The 17,097-nt window shown below is 40.7% G+C and overlaps 1 protein-coding gene across 3 annotated transcripts in view; it reads right to left on the bottom strand.

Annotated features, from left to right (window-relative positions):
• Positions 1-17,097, bottom strand: part of LOC122551630 (sodium-driven chloride bicarbonate exchanger-like) — a 285,117-nt gene that overhangs the window by 24,268 nt on the left and 243,752 nt on the right. For all 3 annotated transcript variants that reach the window (XM_043693862.2, XM_043693863.2, XM_043693861.2), the window contains 4 exons: positions 11,986-12,159; positions 11,303-11,425; positions 8,971-9,035; positions 1,352-1,468 (listed from right to left, as the gene is read on the bottom strand). In XM_043693862.2, the coding sequence (XP_043549797.2) occupies positions 1,352-1,468; positions 8,971-9,035; positions 11,303-11,425; positions 11,986-12,159 (479 nt within the window). The remainder of the gene's footprint in view (positions 1-1,351; positions 1,469-8,970; positions 9,036-11,302; positions 11,426-11,985; positions 12,160-17,097) is intronic.

The raw sequence follows: 17,097 nt of genomic DNA, 5'->3' as shown, positions 1-17,097 counted from the left end.
ATCCCTTCTATGCCTTATTTGAAATTTGCATCACAGGTAGACAGGGTGGTTAAGAAGCCATTTTGTAAACTTGCTTTCATTGCTTAGGCCTTTGAGTACAGGAGTTGGGATGTCATGTTGAAGTTGTATTGGACCTTAGTGAGGCCTCTTCTGGAATACTGTGTACAGTTCTGGTCGCCCTGCTATAGCAAGGATTTTAATAAATTGGAGAGGGTTCAGAAACGATTTACTAGGTTACTGCTGAGAATGGAGGGTTTGAGTTATAAAGAGAGGCTGGATAGGCTGGGACTTTTTCACTGGAGCATGAGGGTTATGAGGGGCAACTTTTCCACACACTCTGTGTGGAATTTGCACATTCTCCCTGTGTCTACAAGGGTTTCCTCTGGATGTTCCGGTTTTCTCTCACAATCTGAGGATGTACAGGTTAGGTGGATTGGCCATGTTAAATTTCCCATAGTGCCCAGGGATGTGCAGGCTAGGGGGATTAGCCATGGGAAATGCAGGGTTATAGAGATCGGGTTGGGGGCTAAGTCTGGGTAGGATGCTCTTTGGAGAGTTGTAATGGACTTGTTGGGCCGAATGAGCTGTTTCCACACTGTAGGGATTCTGTGATTTTACACAGAGAGAAATTCATATGTGCAATGAACTGCCAGAGGAGGTGGTAAAGGCAGATCCAGTTACAACATTTAAAAGACATTTGGACAGGTAGGAAATGAATAGGAGCGGTTTGGAGGAATATGGGCCAAATGGGACTAATTTAGTTTGGGAACGTGGTCAGTGCTGACTAGTTAGACCAAAGTGTCTGATTCAATGCTGTATGACTTGATAAGCCACCTCACCTGCACATCTTTGGACTGTGGGAGGAAACTAGAGCACCCAGAGGAAACCTACATAGATATAGGGAGAATGTGCAAACTCCACACAGATAACTGCCCGCGGCTGGACTTGAACCCAGATCCCTGATGCTGTGAGGCAGCAATGAAAATCATTGAGCCACTGTCCCACCATATGTCTCATCATTCCCACTTAACCTAACTGTTCAACAAACCAGGTATTGCTATGACATTATAATGGTTGGCTTTAAAAACCATATTTGCATGCTGCAGTTAATTTCATTTTTCCCTCATAGTACTGAGCAGCACCCCCACACTCACTCCAATCCCAGCATGTCAGGAAATTAAAATCCAGCCTGTGGTAACTAGAAATACCCAAATGTAAGACAGTCCTCTTCCAAATGTTTGAAACACTAACATGCTTTTTTCATATCTACTCTTAGTTTAGATTACCAAAAAGATACAGTGTTAAACTTTTTTCAACGAACCAAGAAATTGAATGGAGATAAAATACATACCTTTTTGATGCAAAGAAAGTGTCTTTATTTTTTGCATTTCCAGTATTCATTGGGAGTGCTTTCCAGACAGCAGTTTTGGCCATTTCATCAGAAATGTTAATAACAGAAGGATCATCCCTAAAGAAGGTTGAAAAATTATTCTCTTGATAGTCACCATTATTTCTAAATGATTGAGAATTCTTTGGTGCTAACATTTCAGCACAGTTACAATACATTTTGAATGTAGTTTCTGCAAAAGAAGCAATTTAAATACAAAACTTGAATCTTCACACAAACTAAAACAAAACCTATAAAACGCATTAGCTATTAACATGGACATGGAGGTAGATGTTATACAGTCATAGAGATGTACAGCACAGAAACAAACAGTTTGGTCCAACTTCTCCATGCCGACTAGATATCCCAACCCAATCTACTCCCAGCTACCAGCACCCAGCCTCGGGCTTATGCCCGAAACGTCGATTCTCCTGTTCCTTGGATGCTGCCTGACCTGCTGCGCTTTTCCAGCAACACATTTTCAGCTCCTGCACTCAATACTCTGTCAAATAAAGGAAAGCATACCAAACGCCGCCTTCACTATCCTATCTATCTGCGACTCCACTTTCAAGAAGCTATGAACCTGCACTCCAAGTCTCTTTGTTCAGCAACACTCCCTAGGATCTTACCATTAAGTGTTTAAGTCCTGCTAAGATTTGCTTTCCCAAAATGCAACACCTTCCACTTATCTGAATTAAACTGTGTCTGTTACTCCTCAGCCCATTAGCTCATCTGATCAAGATCCCCTTGTAATCCAAGGTAATCTTCTTTGCTGTCCACTACACCTCCAACTTTGGTGTCATCTGCAAACTTACTAACTACACCTCATAAGCTCAAATCCATTCACATAAATGATAAGTAGTGGACCCAGTACCGATTCTCGTGGCAATCCACTGGTCACAGGCCTCCAGTCTAAAAAGCAACCTGCCACCACCACCACCCTCTGTCTTCTACCTTTGAGCCAGTTCTGTATCCAAATGGCTAGTTTTCCCTGTATTCAATGAGATCTAACCTTGCTAACCAGTCTCCCATGGGAACCTTGTTGAATGCCGTACTGAAGTCCATTTAGATCATATCTACCGCTCTGCCCTCATCAAGGTGACCAAACAGGTAGATGAGAGTAAATAGGTTGATGTGGTGTATATGGATTTCAGCAAGGCGTTTGTTAAGGTTCCCCACAGTAGGCTATTGTACAAAATGCGGAGGAATGGGATTGTGGGAGATATAGGTAAAAACAATGACTGCAGATGCTGGAAACCAGATTCTGGATTAGTGGTGCTGGAAAAGCACAGCAGTTCAGGCAGATCCGAGGAGCAGTAAAATCGACGTTTCGGGCAAAAGCCCTTCATCAGGAATACAGGCAGAGTGCCTGAAGGGTGGAGAGATATCTGGAACACAGATCCTTGAAAGTTGCCATCCAGGTTAACAGGGTTGTTAAGAAGGCATACAGCTTTTATTAATAGAGGGATCGAGTTCTGGAACTATAAGGTTATGCTACAGCTGTACAAAACTCTGGTGCAGCCGCAATTGGAGTATTGTGTACAGTTCTGGTCACCACATTATTAGAAGGATGTGAAAACTTTGGAAAGGGTGCAGAGGAGATTTACTAGGATGTTGCCTGGAATGGAGGGAAGGTCTTACGAGGAAAGGCTGAGGGACTTGAGGCTGTTTTGGTTGGAGAGAAGAAGGTTGAGAGGTGACTTAATAGAGACATATAAGATAATCAGAGGGTTAGAAAGGGTGGACAGGGAGAGCCTTTTTCCAAGTATGGTGACGGCGAGCACGAGGGGGCATAGCTTTAAACTGAGGGGTAATAGATATAGGACAGATGTCAGAGGTAGTTTCTTTACTCAGAGAGTAGTAAGAGTAGTAAGAATGCTTTGCCTGCAATGGTAGTAGATTCGCCAACTTTAAGTCGTCATTGGACAAGCATATGGATGTACATGGAATACTGTACGTTAGATGGTATGACAAATCGGCGCAACATCGAGGGCCGAAGGGCCTGTACTGCGCTGTAATGTTCTATGTTCTATAATCCTCTTTGTTGCTTCTTCAAAAAGCTCAATCAAGTTTGAGAGACATGATTTCCCATGCACAAAGCCATGTTGACTATCCCTAATCAGTCCATGCCTTTGCAAATACACGTACATCCTGTCCCTCAGGATTCTCTGCAACAACGTGCCCACCACCAATGTCAGGCTCACTGGTCTATAGTTTCCTGGCTTGTCCTTACCATCCTTCTTAAACAGTGGCACCGCATTAGCCAATCTCCAGTCTTCTGGCACCTCACCTGTGACTATCGATGATACAAATATCTCAGCAAGAGGCCCAGCAATCACTTCTCTAGCTTCCCACAGAGTTCTCGGGTACACCTGGTCAGGTCCTGGGGATTTATCCACTTTTTTGCGTTTCAAGACATCCAACACTTCTTCCACTATAATACGCACATTGTTCAAGATGTCACCATCTATTTCCTCACATTCTATGTCTTCAATGTTCTTTTCCACAGTAAACACTGATGCAAAATACTCGTTTAATATCTCTCCCATCTCCTGCGGCTCCACACAAAGGCCACCTTGCTGATCTTTGAGGGGCCCAATTCTCTCCCTAGTTACCCTGTTGTCCTTAATGCACTTGTAAAAACCCTTTGGATTCTCCTTAACTCTATTTGCCAAAGCTATCTTATGTCCCCTTTTCACCCTCCTGATTTCCCTCTTAAGTATACTCCTATTGCCTTTATACTCTTCCAAGGAATCACTTGATCTGTCTATCACTTGTCTATACCTGACATATGCTTCCTTCTTTTTCTTAACCAAACCCTCAATTTCTTTAGTCATCCAGCATTTCCTATACCTATGAGCATTTCCTTTCACCCTACCAGGAATATACTTTCTCTGGACTCTCGTTATATCAGTTCTGAAGGCTTCCCATTTTCCAGCAGTCCCTTTACCTGCGAACATCTGCCCCCAATCAGCTTTTGAAAGTTCTTGCCTAATACCCTCAAAATTGGCCTCTGTTTTAGAGCTTCAACTTTTAGATCTGGTCCATCTTTTTCCATCGCTTTTTTAAAATGAATAGAATTATGGTCACTGGCCACAAAGTGCTCCCCCACTACACCTCAGTCACCTGACCTGCCTTATTTCCCAAGAGTAGGCCAAGTTTTGCACCTTCTCCAGTAGGTACATCCACATACTGAATCAGAAAATTTTCTTGTACACACTTAACAAATTCCTCTCCAACTCAATCCTTAACACTATGGCAGTCCCTGTCTATGTTTGGAAAGTTACAATCTCCTACCATAACCACCCTATAATCCCTACAAATAACTGAAATCTCCTTACAAATTTCTTTCTTCAATTTCACTCTGACTATTAGGGGGTCTATAATACAGTCCCAATAAGGTGATCATCTCTTTCTTATTTCTAAGTTCCACCGAAACAACTTCCTTGGATGTATTTCCAGGAATATTCTCCCTCAGCACAGCTGTAATGCTATCCCTTATCAAATACATCACTCCCCCTCCTCTCTTGCCTCCCTTTCTGTCTTGCCTGTAGCATTTGTATCCTGGAACATTAAGCTGCCAGTGCTGTCCATCCCTGAGCCATGTTTCTATAATTCTATGATATTCAAGTCCCATATTCCTAACCATGCCCTGAGTTCATCTGCCTTCCTAGTTAAGCCCCTTGCATTGAAGTAAATGCAGTTTAAGTTATTAGTCCTACCTTGTCCTTGCCTGCCCTGACTGTTTGACTCACTTCTGGTCTCAACTGTACCAGTCTTAGATTGATCTCTTTCCTCACTATCTCCCTGGGTCCACACAGCCTCCTCAACCGCCGGCCCCCCCAAAACCAAACTAGTTTCAATCCTCCAGAGCAGCTCCAGCAAATTTCCCTGCAATATATTAGTCCCCTTCCAAGTTAGGCACAATCCGTCCTTCTTGTACAGTTCACTTCTACCCCAGAAGAGATTCCAATGATCCAAAAATGTGAATCCTTCTCCCATACACCAGCAACTCTGCCATGCATTCATCTACTTCTATTCCTGCCCTCACTAACTCATAGTACCAGGTGTATTCCAGATATTGCTACTCAAGGACCTCCTTTTTGAACTCCTGCCTAACTCTCTCTATTCTCCCTTCAGAATCTCAACCTTTTCCCTTCCTATGTCATTGGTTCCAATGACCTCCTGTTGGCCCCTCTCTGAGACATCCTTGATCCTGGTGCCAGGGAAGTAACTCACCATTCTGATTTTTCATTGCTGGCCACAGAAACATCTGTCTGTGCCTTGGATTAGAGAGTCCCCTAACACAATCAATCTCTTGGAACCCGGCATACCGTTCATTGCATTAGAGCCAGTCTCAATACCAGAAACTTGGCTGTTTGTGCTACATTTCCCTGATAATCCATCACCCTCTACATTTTCCAAAACAGCATATTTGTTTGAAATGGGGATAGTCACAGAAGACTCCTGCAGTACCTGCCTACCTCTCTTACCTTTCCTGGAGCTAACCCATCTATGTGACTGTATCTGCGATATTTCCCCCTTCCTATAACTGCCATCCATCACACCCCCTTGCTCTTGTAAATTCCTCATTGCCTCTAACTGTCACTCTAACCGACCTATTCGATATGATAGGATTCGCAACCAACGGCATTTATTGCAGATATTATCCTCAGTAGCACATAAACTCTCCCTCAACTCCCACATCCAACACGAACAGCATATCATTCTACTAAGGACCATTTTTGCTTCTTCCAAACTGCAGACCCAGAAAATAATCCCATCTTATTCCTCTACAAAACATTGCTCAAGGCTAAATTAATTATTATGGCTTGTATTTTTAAGTTTAATCAAAAGACATATCTCAGTAAACCATATAATCAAGAAAGAACCCACTCTATTCACTACTACAGACTTACAGCAAGGCCCCATGTCCACACTTAAAACTATTCACTTATCTGTCTCTGTGCTATGAACTCTCCCAAACAGGTTCCTCCAAGATTAGTTGTGAATTTCACCGTTTGTTAATATTCCAAGACACATTCAAACATGAATTCAAACAGCAAAGGCAGTAACTGTGCTGGCTCACTGCTGTTTCAGTTAGCAGTTTGGATTTGCTCTCTCTCTCTCCTCACCATGTGCTGCCTTTGTCTGTTTCTCTCCCTTTTAAAAGTGCCCTTGTTTTGACTTTTTTTCTCTCCAAAGTTCCAAAACAATGCAACAGCATATACAACAGTAATTACTGCTCCTGGAATTCGAGGAACTCACCTCCAACACTTAAAATACCTCAAAGAAGGAGCAGCCTGTTACAGCCAGATATTTTTCCTATCCTCCACCTTGTATTCTGTTCCTGCATTTTTGTTAAGAAAATGTACAATCCTTTGATGCAAAGCAGAAGTAATAGGGTCAGAATTCCTTATTGTCCATTATATGTCTGTTCAATTTCAGGCCTTCAACAAGGCATAAACAAGACTAGGGTCCATCTATAGCAAGTGCAGGACAAGGACAGGTGTAAAATTGAGCTGAATGTCTCTAGACTTTCAACCTCCATTTCCTCTACCTCTGATTCAACAAGAGCTACTTTGAGGGGCATTCAAAGAAGCTAATGTTCAGCCTTTTGCTTGGGCATTTTCAGATCAGGGTTGATCTCAGGGAGTCAGTCATGAGATAGAACTGTAAACTACCAACTACATTCAGACCTCAAAATTTCATCAATGCTATTTTTTTAACAAAGTCAGAAGTCACATGATACCAAGTTAGAATCCAACAGGTTTATTTGAAATCAGAAGCATTCAGAGCAGTGCTCCTTCCATCAGGTGAATTTGAGGGAAGCGCAGAGGCAAAGACTTTATATGGAGAGAGGTAAAGGCAAGATAATCCCAGGTAATTAAGGGTGTCAAAAGATTAATAGAAATGGTGTGTGGCATGTTGACAGGCTGAATTACAGGCCTTTCCAGATGATCAAAAGTGTAAAACAGTGTGAGTGAAGTGTCAATAGCTGAATTGCAACTGAAGGGATGACCAATGATCCGATTAATAATTACAAAATATCAAAGATTAGACGGTGCTGGAGACAAACCAAACAGCTGGAATAACAAGATAGGTACAGAAGTTGCATGAATAGTGAGGACGATTTTACAAACAAGGAACAGTATGGTGGGGTTACATGTATTGTGACATGAACCCAAGATCACAGTTTCATCTGTCCTAATGTGTATGGAACTAGGCTATCAGTTTCTGCTCGGCAATTCTGCTTTGTTGTGTATCTCAAAAGCCATCTTTGAGGATGCTAATCCGAAGGTCAGAGAACAAATGTCCTTGAATGCTTAAGTGTTCCCCAATGCGTACTCATGTGACTTGGCCAACATTGTCTACCCTCATATGCTATAAGAAAGGATGCCCTGTGGCATGGTACATCAGTGAGACCATGTGGACACTATGACAACAGATGAATGGACACTGTGCAACAATCACCAGGCAGGAGTGTTCCCTCCCAGCGGTCAAGGATATTCAACCTCTGATCTTCGGGTAAGCATCCTCTAAGGCGGCCTTTGAGATACACAGAATTGCCAAACAGAAACTGATGGCCAAGTTCCATATCCATTAGGATGGCCTGAACCATGACCTTCGGTTCATGTAGTCTCACCGTACTTCTCTGCATGTGTAAAACCATCCTTACTGCTCTGTTTTGACACCATTGCCTTGATAACTTGTTATCATCTCTCTACCTTAATTAGTTTATACAGTTTTAGATTACTTGTTACTTTGGTTAGACTCTTGTAATGTAATTCTTATAATGATCATGTTATTCTAGCCATTTGGTTTGACTCTAGCACTAACCTATTTTTGATATTTTGTAATTATTAATCGGATCATAGGGCATCCCGTCACTTGCTATTCAGCTATTGACATTTTACTCACACCTTTTGACACTTTGATCATCTACAAAGGCTTGTTATTCAGCCTGTCTACATGCCACTAACACCATTTGTACTTATCTTTCTACATCCTTAATTACCTGGGATTATCTTGCCATTACCTTTCTACATGTAAATTCGGTGCCTGAGCGCTTCCTACAACTTCACCTGACAAAGCAACAGTGTTCTGAATGCTTGTGATTTCAAATAAACCTGTTTATCTCTAACCTAGGGTTGTGAGACTTCTGACTTTGTCCACCCTGGTCCAACGCTGGGACCTCCACACCATGGCTACCATTTTTTTTAACAAGCCACATGTTGCTGGCAGTCAGTCTCATAGCTACATATCTATGAAGCCGGCAAGTGAGCTGTGCATAAGTGGAAATCCTGCAGGAGATATAACAAATTATGCAAAATACCATGATCTACCAAATGCACATGGACTGCGAACACTACAAGCACTATAGGATTTGGTTAAATTGTCAGCTGTCCATTTTCTGGGACAACAGGAAAATCAGTCCTTCATTCTTCTTACATGCTGGTTTATAAACTACAGCCTGCTGTTTGATGACAGTAGAATTAAAAAGGTGTAGAGATTTTATTAGCTGTCAAGTAAAAAAAGTATTTCAAAGAAATGCTTTATATATTCTTTCTATAAAATCCTACCTGTAACCTCCGTCCAAAGGTAACTGAATTGTTCCTTCTTCTATTGTCAACATTATTTGTTCTTCCTTAAGAATTAATAAAAACCAAACTGTTAATATCAATTCACTTGAACAAATAAATGGCATGTCAGAGTTTGGGTCTCATTTTCCCCCTCCCCATCTCGATGCAATTTGATCATTGGGCTTCTCTCGAGCATGTTTACTGAATCCAAGCTATCTTTCTGGGTTATGCTTCTTGAAATGTAAGTGAATATCAAGTGGAACCACTATTTGTTATTGAAGCTTGCTCCAAATCAGGCTCTTTATGCCAGGAGGCAGTACAACCGTGTATGCAATTGATGCCAACTGGCTCTGTTTCATTGCAGGACAAATGTGCTGCATTCAAAAATAACAAAATAATGAGGGAGAATTTTTCTGCCCACAGATGACTTATTTGCAGGTCAGGGTTATATAAAATAGAACAGTTAGCTTCCCGCCCCATCTTGATACATCTGTAAAACAGACAGCAGGTAAATCATCAACGACTGAGCTACCTGCCAGTTACTGAGGCCCTTAACTGACCAGTTAATGGCCAATTAAAGATCTATTTCAGGACTTGCCATAATAACCCTGCCAGCCCCAGCTGTATTGAAGGAAGCCAGACTGTTGTTTCCACATCTTAGGCTAGAGCTGGAAAAGAAAGATGGTTACTTTCTTCATTAGTGTTCTGTGCCCATCAGAAGCAACCAGCAAAATGTTACACCAAACTCCCTCCCCATAACAACAATGAAAAAGACAGTATGCTACTGATAATGTACCAATTTAGTAAAAAATGCAAGCAAAACTAGGGACTATTCCCAAGGATACATATTCAAGAGTCAAAAAAGATGGCGCTGGAAAAGCACAGTGGGTCAGGCAGCATCTGAGGAGCAGGAGGGTCGACATTTTGGGCACTTATGCCCGAAACATTGACTCTTCTGCTCCTCAGATGCTGCCTGACCTGCTGTGCTTTTCCAGTGCTACCGTTTTCAACTCTGTCTCTCCAGCATCTGCAATCCTCACATTCTCCAAACATATTCAAGACACTTGAGAAAAGTATACAATGTGTATCCACAAAAGCACAACACTTACTTGAGTACACTTAAAGGTAGTTTTCATGTGAGCCTGCACACTCACAAGTCCATAATTGTCTGGGCAAGGCCAGTGGTTAACAAGAGGTTTTATTTTGGGAAAGGAGTCATTATGTCTCAGCCACCAGGTTATAATGTGAATGTGGATGTATGTTTTACAAGGGGCATTTTGCTTACACCCCCAACCATGACCACAGACTTCTCAGTTGGCAAATCTGTCCACCTGAAACTTAGCTTCCCAACCACAAGATTAAGACAGGAAAGCAGTAATTCAGGTAGATTGGGAGCACTGCCCCCATCTGGGAGGTGATCTGTCCTGGAGAGCTGCTGGCTAGTCAGATAACACTTCTTGTCTGATCACTGATTGTAATGCATTTTGGATGTCAGTTAAGTTTATTGATTTTGGATAGCCATGTCCAGCAAAGCCCAGTGAGCACAGAAAGTGGAAGTAGGAAATCCCTCAAAGGAAGTATCCACAATTCTTCCCTATAGAGTAGAAAGTAATTGGTCATTTAAGAGCAAAAATGGGGCAAGGGCAGCTTGATGCCTTGCCCACCCAACCTAGACACAATTGGGGTGGTGTAGAAGGCAGCAGGCAGACTCCTAACTTCATATGGTCCACCACCTTAATATTTGGCGGTGAGGGCCTTAAATTTATTGTAAAGTAATGAATAGCAAGGAACTTGCAGATAAATAAATGGACATTCTGGAGGGTGATGTGTGGAAGGGCAGTATCAGTTGATCAGCTGGCAAAGTCTGCAGTGGACGATAGAGGAGAAGGAATGAGTTGGATGGGTAGGATCCATAAGCGTGGGTACTAGAAGGAAAGCAAACTTTGCACAGTAGCAAGAGAGCAGGCAGGTTGGCAATTAGCTGAAAGATTGAGGTAGGAAACTGGAAGGGAAGATTACCTCAGAAGAGAGTAGTGAAAGATAGCATGACAATTGAAGAGAGGGGCAAGGACGACTAAATAGTAAAGTTTAGGACTAAACAAAGACCAAAAGGGTAAAAAAATGGTGAGACAGACACATTAAGACACAGCAACCCTTCTAAGCTAAGTCATTCAAATGGTACCAGATTCATTCATTTGAAAATAAGACAGGATGTAAACTTGGTGTAGTTTTAACAGGTGGGACATTGTTTATCTGTCCTCTTCTGACTATCCTAATGTGACCCCAAAAATAGTCAGAGTAAACAAGGAAAACCCTCCCTCAATTCTCTTACTTCTTTTTCTTCATCTTCTAATTTTTTCTTTTTACTTTCAGGCATCACATCATCTAGCCAGCTCAGCTCTCGCTTAGTGAAGATGAAATCCATCAGTTTTCGGACAAACACGAGGGCCAATACCTGTAATATATCAAACTTCAACAGTCACTAATATAAGAGAAAACTACAGATGTTTTTAACATGGAAAACCATAATTGTGAAACTGAGAAATAACCTCTGAAAGTGCTGGAGGAACCCAGAATTCCTAGCATCATCTGTGGAGAGAGAATCAGAGTTAAAGTCCTGAGTCCAACACGACACTTGTGCTAGACATGCTAAGTTTCTCCAGCAATTTTTTCCTTTTATTTCAGGTTTTCAGTACCTGCAGTATATTGCTTTTGTTGTAGAAGTAACTCTATTGTTTCAAAAGTGCAACAAATCTTCCATGTATGTGCACTTTTAAGTAATTTCCTATTTACATTATACATTCAAAAATGCATGTAAAAAGTTTAATTTGTGAGCATACTTAGTAAATATTTATTTTTAAGGGTTTGATGAACTAAATCAATATAATAATTGCATATCTTAAATTTAATGCATTGTCACTAAAATAATTTTAAATAGAATTAATAACTTCATTTGCATTTTGATTTCATTTCCAAAATAATTTGGAGGTAACTTTATTATTAATAGGTTCATACCATCATAGGAAAAACAATGGCAGCCCGAGAAGCTTTTATTATCCAAAGGATAATCAAACAAGAAGCTTGAATCACAGTGAAGAGGTGAACTTTCCGAAGAGGCACATGTCGAAGGTAGATGAAGTCTGGTTGGTGTTTTGCAGGCATCCCAAAGAGTTTCAACCGATCAAATAACTGTAAAAAAGATAAATACCACCCTGTATAATTTGTAGTTTGAAGTTGATTCAAGCTTTATACTAATATTCAAGGGGTGCCAGTTATGGATTTTCTCCCTGTGGCATAAATATTGCTTAAAATGTATTTCAATTACTCCCAGAGTATTCTTATGGTTCTGCAATTTTTAAAAGTCAAAAAATAGATAAAGTATTTGGAATAAAAATGATATAACTCAGCTACGATTTTATATTCGCATGCATAAAAATTTGCATTACGCTACTCAAATACATAATGACAGTAAATTTAGAATTAGGCAGAATAAAGTTCTTGTGGAGAAATATAGATGTATTGATTGGTCTTGTTACAAGATAGAAAGTAATTGTGAAGATCTTTTGTTGTACACCTAGCATAATGATACAAATAGCGAGCTTCAATTGTCCATCTGTTGTAGCAGCTTTCATAAGGGAAGAGCAATATAAGGAACGCTCTAATCATTTTAAATCCCTTCATCCTTTAGTCAGACAGTATTTCAATACTTCTCCGGATTTGTTGAGATATTCAGACATTTTCCTTTCTATCACAATGATGTGTACCAACATGATCCTCACACTGCCCTCTTTCATAATTTGAGATCTAACTCTTGTGAGTGAATAGCAAAATGTTTCATTGAGCATTACTACTGAATGAAGGATGCTAGGAGAAATGTCTTCTTTGAAGCTTATAGACCCAAACTCCAATCCAATGGGATCTGATGTCACAACTTCATAGCTCCATTTTCACATGCTCAATAGCTATACCTAGACTAAAGGTACAATTCCCTTTCCTCCACATTCTCTTCAGATCTTATATTTTGGTTCCTCCAAACAATCAAGAACCAGAGTTCCAGTCAATTACCATTGACCTGGGTGGCTGTCCAATGAATCTCCCTGTCCCTTATAATGATAGTGGCATAAACAATCACCATGGAATAAGGAATCATGATAGCTCCAGAGCAGCAGAATGTCCTGATTCTGTGATAGCAGTCACACATGAGATACATATTCATGGTGTAGAACTCCTTTCGTTCTCAAGAAAGGGGTGACAAGGGAAATATGGAATTATATGTACACATACATAATACCAATAATACTTCTGGAGAATTCATAGATAACAGAAGTGCATGGGTCCTTTATGAAATTGGCTGCTTTTTATTAGGAACATAGTTAAATTTCTGACTTGAGTTAACAAAGTATCTGTCAATTATTTGATATACTGGTATAATTCTAATAGTGATGTCTTGCAAATATGTAAGGCTATTATCCGAAATACAGCAGCCGCACTAAAGTTGAGGATAATACCCACCTTGACATTAATTAGCTAATGTCACTATGGTTTCAAGATCAGTTGGCAGAAATGCATAGTTTTCACAGAAAACAAAATGCATCAACACAATTGCTAAATACAATTGTTCAGATTATGGCACAAGTGGACTTGTTTTGCATGCTTCTTCTATAAGAAAGAGCAAACACTTTAGTCCATACAGCGAAATACCAAGGGTACTATTAAGACTGAAGACAATTTGAGCTCTGTGGCCAGCCCACCCTCGTATAGAGAATGGAGTTAAATTTTAATATAACTAGTTTTAATAGTGAATCAAAAATAAAGTAGACTTAAACTGATAAATCACTTTGTTCATTTGTCAAAGCCTAATTCAACATAAGAAATGGAAGCAGTAGGCCATTTAGCTCCTCAAGCCTGCTCCACCTTCAATAAAATCATGGCTGATCTGATTGTGATATCACTCCACTTTCCTGGCTGCCTCCCATAACTGTTGACTCCCTAGTTAGTCAAGAATCTACCTTACTCTGTGAGATTATTGAACTAAAAGTTCGACTGCTAGCTGAAAAATAGTACAATTAAGCCTTGCAGACTGAAAGTGAGAAAAAATGTGCACCCGAACAACTAGTATTCTCATCCAAGTGACAAAACAGTAAGATACTTTGGAAGAGGAAAATGCCTCTTTGTACAGAAATGTTCAGAAGTTTAAGGTCACATTGAGCAGCTAGCTGAAGAAAGGTTAATGATCAATCATTTGAACTTCGAAAAGAAACACAAGAGAGAGATCAAGAACTAGTTTGTTCCTATGTTCAACTTTAAACTTGACAAATCCAATATGTGTCTCGATGAAGCTGTGAACACTGAGTTTGCTAGCTTTGATTGACAAAACTCTTTCCATCACTTGCTGAAGGGTTTCTCTTGCAGCCTCCTGCTGCCATCTTAACAGATCAATAAGTTTTGTATGTTTAATAGTAACATGATCCACTTTGGACTCAGGGCTCTCTTTCTCTCTGGATAATATTTTATTAGCTTCTTGACATGTCATGATTCTTCTTGGCATGCATATGCTGAGGATTGAAGATTTTCCCGAAATATGACAAGCTGACATTTATATTCTGTCATGATTTGGAGATGCCGGTGTTGGACTGGGGTGTACAAAGTTAAAAATCATACAACACCAGGTTATAGTCCAACAGGTTTAATTGGAAGCACACTAGCTTTCGGAGCGACACTCCTTCATCAGATGATAGCGATAATAGTATCATCTGATGAAGGAGCGTCGCTCCGAAAGCTAGTGTGCTTCCAATTAAACCTGTTGGACTATAACCTGGTGTTGTGCGATTTTTAACTTTATATTCTGTGTATCTGATTGCAAAATGTTGTATATAATGGGCGTCTGTTTCTGAAGCTGCACTACTACCATGGATTGAAAGTTCAGTTGTCTTGAATTTGTTTTGATCTGAGACCCTTCAAGATTGATGAGATGTTTTTCTTCTGGTGGTTACTGCAATTCCATATGTATTTAGTGCTTTTCAACATTGCTTCAAATTGCAAAGATTACAGGAAATGCTATGCTCAGCTGTGGACTTCACCACCCTAGCATGGTGGCTGCCTGACCGGATACAGTAAGGACATTGACAAAGTGGCAAGTAATAAAGGATGAACACTATCTTCTTAAGAGGGGGCAACATGTTCCACAGAATCACAGCTACCAATTCACCCAATGAAATGTACCTAGGAATCTGTTGGGCTAATGAACTGCTCTGACATCTGGTGATCTTTTTGCACACTGCAATCAACAACAGCAACCTCAGCTGTCAACCCAACAAGTTAAATTTGTGCATCAAAATCTCTAATGTTGGTTTGGCTGAGTTGCAATGAAGGTTGCATCATCAACCATCAAACACAATATCATGGTCAAACCCATTAATGTTTGAACAAAATGGGCCACCACTTTCATGCTGGAAAGAATGCATTCCTCGCTCTGTACAAGATCTAGCATCAAGGTAGTGCTCTGGATGCAAGCATGCTCCTGTGGATCTGGACGAAGGCTTCTTAATGTACCATGCATGTCATAGCATACACCCATCAGCCATCTTCTTTTGGCTGTCCTTTCAAGTCCCTCATTTCAGTCTTGTTCAGTGGAACCCATCGATGAGCTGGAATCCACATTATTTTTCTCCCCTTCCATGAAAGTTGATTGAGCTTTTTGAAGAAGTGACAAAGTAGATTGATGAAGGCAGAATGGTGGACATTGTCTATATGGACTTCAGCAAGGTTCCGTATGGTAGACTGGTTAGCTTAGATCACATGGAATCCAGGGAGAGCTAGCCATTTGGATACAACATTGGCTTGAAAGTCAGAGACAAAACTGTTTTTCAGTCTGGAGGCCTGTGACCAGCGGTGTGACACAAGGATCAGTGCTGAGTCCACTGCTTTTTGTCATTTATATAAATCATTTGGAATGGAATATAGAAGGAATGGTTAAGATGTTTACAGATGACACCAAGATTGATGGTGTTACGGACAATGAAGAAGATTATCTCAGAGTAGATTGGAACTTTGATCAGATGGGCTGATGGGCCAAGGAGTTGCAGGTGGAGTTTAGTTTAGATAAATGTGAGGTGTTGCATTTTGCCAAGGCAAATCTGGACAGGACTTATACACTTAATGGTAGGGGCCTGGAGAGTGTTGCTGAACAAAGAGACCTAGGATTGCAGGTTCATAGTTCTTTGAAGGTGGAGTCACAGGTAGACAGGATGGTGAGGAAGGTATTTGGTATGCTTGCCTTTACTGGTCAGTGCATTGAGTAGAGGAGTTGGGATGGCATGTTATGGCTGTACAAGATATTGGTTAGGCCTCTTTTGGAATACTGTCTGCAATTCTGGAGTCCCTGCTATAAGAAAGATGTTGTTAAACTTGAAAAGTTTCACAAAATATTTGCAAGCATGTTGCCAGCGTTGGAGGGTTTGAGCTATAGGGAGAGGCTGAACAGATTGGGGCTATTTTCCGTGGAATGTCAGAGGCTGAGAAGTTTATAAAATCATGAGAGGGATGGATAGGGTGAATAGGTAAGGATTTTTCTGGGTATGCGAGTCCAAAATGAGTTGGCATAGGTTTAAAGTGAGAGGGGAAGATTTCAGAGCTACCTAAGTAGCAACTTTTTTATGCAGAGGGTGGACTGTGTATAGAATGAGCTGGCAGAGGAAGTGGTTGTAGCTGGTAAATTACAATATTTAAAAGGCATCTGGATAGGTATATGAAAAGGAAGGGTTTAGAGGAACATGGGGCAAATGCTGGCAAATGCGACTAGATTAATTTAGGATATCTGATCGGCATGGACCAGTTGGACCGAAGGGTCTGTTTCTGTGCTCCACAACTCTATGACTCTATGGCTGAGGCACATTTATTTCTAATGTCTCACCACCGACAGATACCATTTTATGGCCATTTTTAATGTCTGATCCAGTGACTATGTCTTCACCATTATTCTTTATTTGTATTCTATTGTGTGGCCAAGCTGTAGTGCTTGAATATCTGAAATGGAAAAGGCACAAAGACAAAGCTGGGGTGAATGTTAGGGATGTAAAATCATACTATCTGAGCCGTGGAACTGAGAAGAGATTTTGGGATGGGCTA

This window comes from Chiloscyllium plagiosum, unplaced genomic scaffold, assembly GCF_037043375.1.
Source record: "Chiloscyllium plagiosum isolate Xiang-an unplaced genomic scaffold, Cpla_swu_hap1 HiC_scaffold_7, whole genome shotgun sequence".
Lineage (NCBI taxonomy): Eukaryota > Metazoa > Chordata > Chondrichthyes > Orectolobiformes > Hemiscylliidae > Chiloscyllium > Chiloscyllium plagiosum.
The sequence above is the reverse complement of the archived record's forward strand: the minus strand, read 5'-3'. Positions and strand labels throughout refer to the sequence as shown.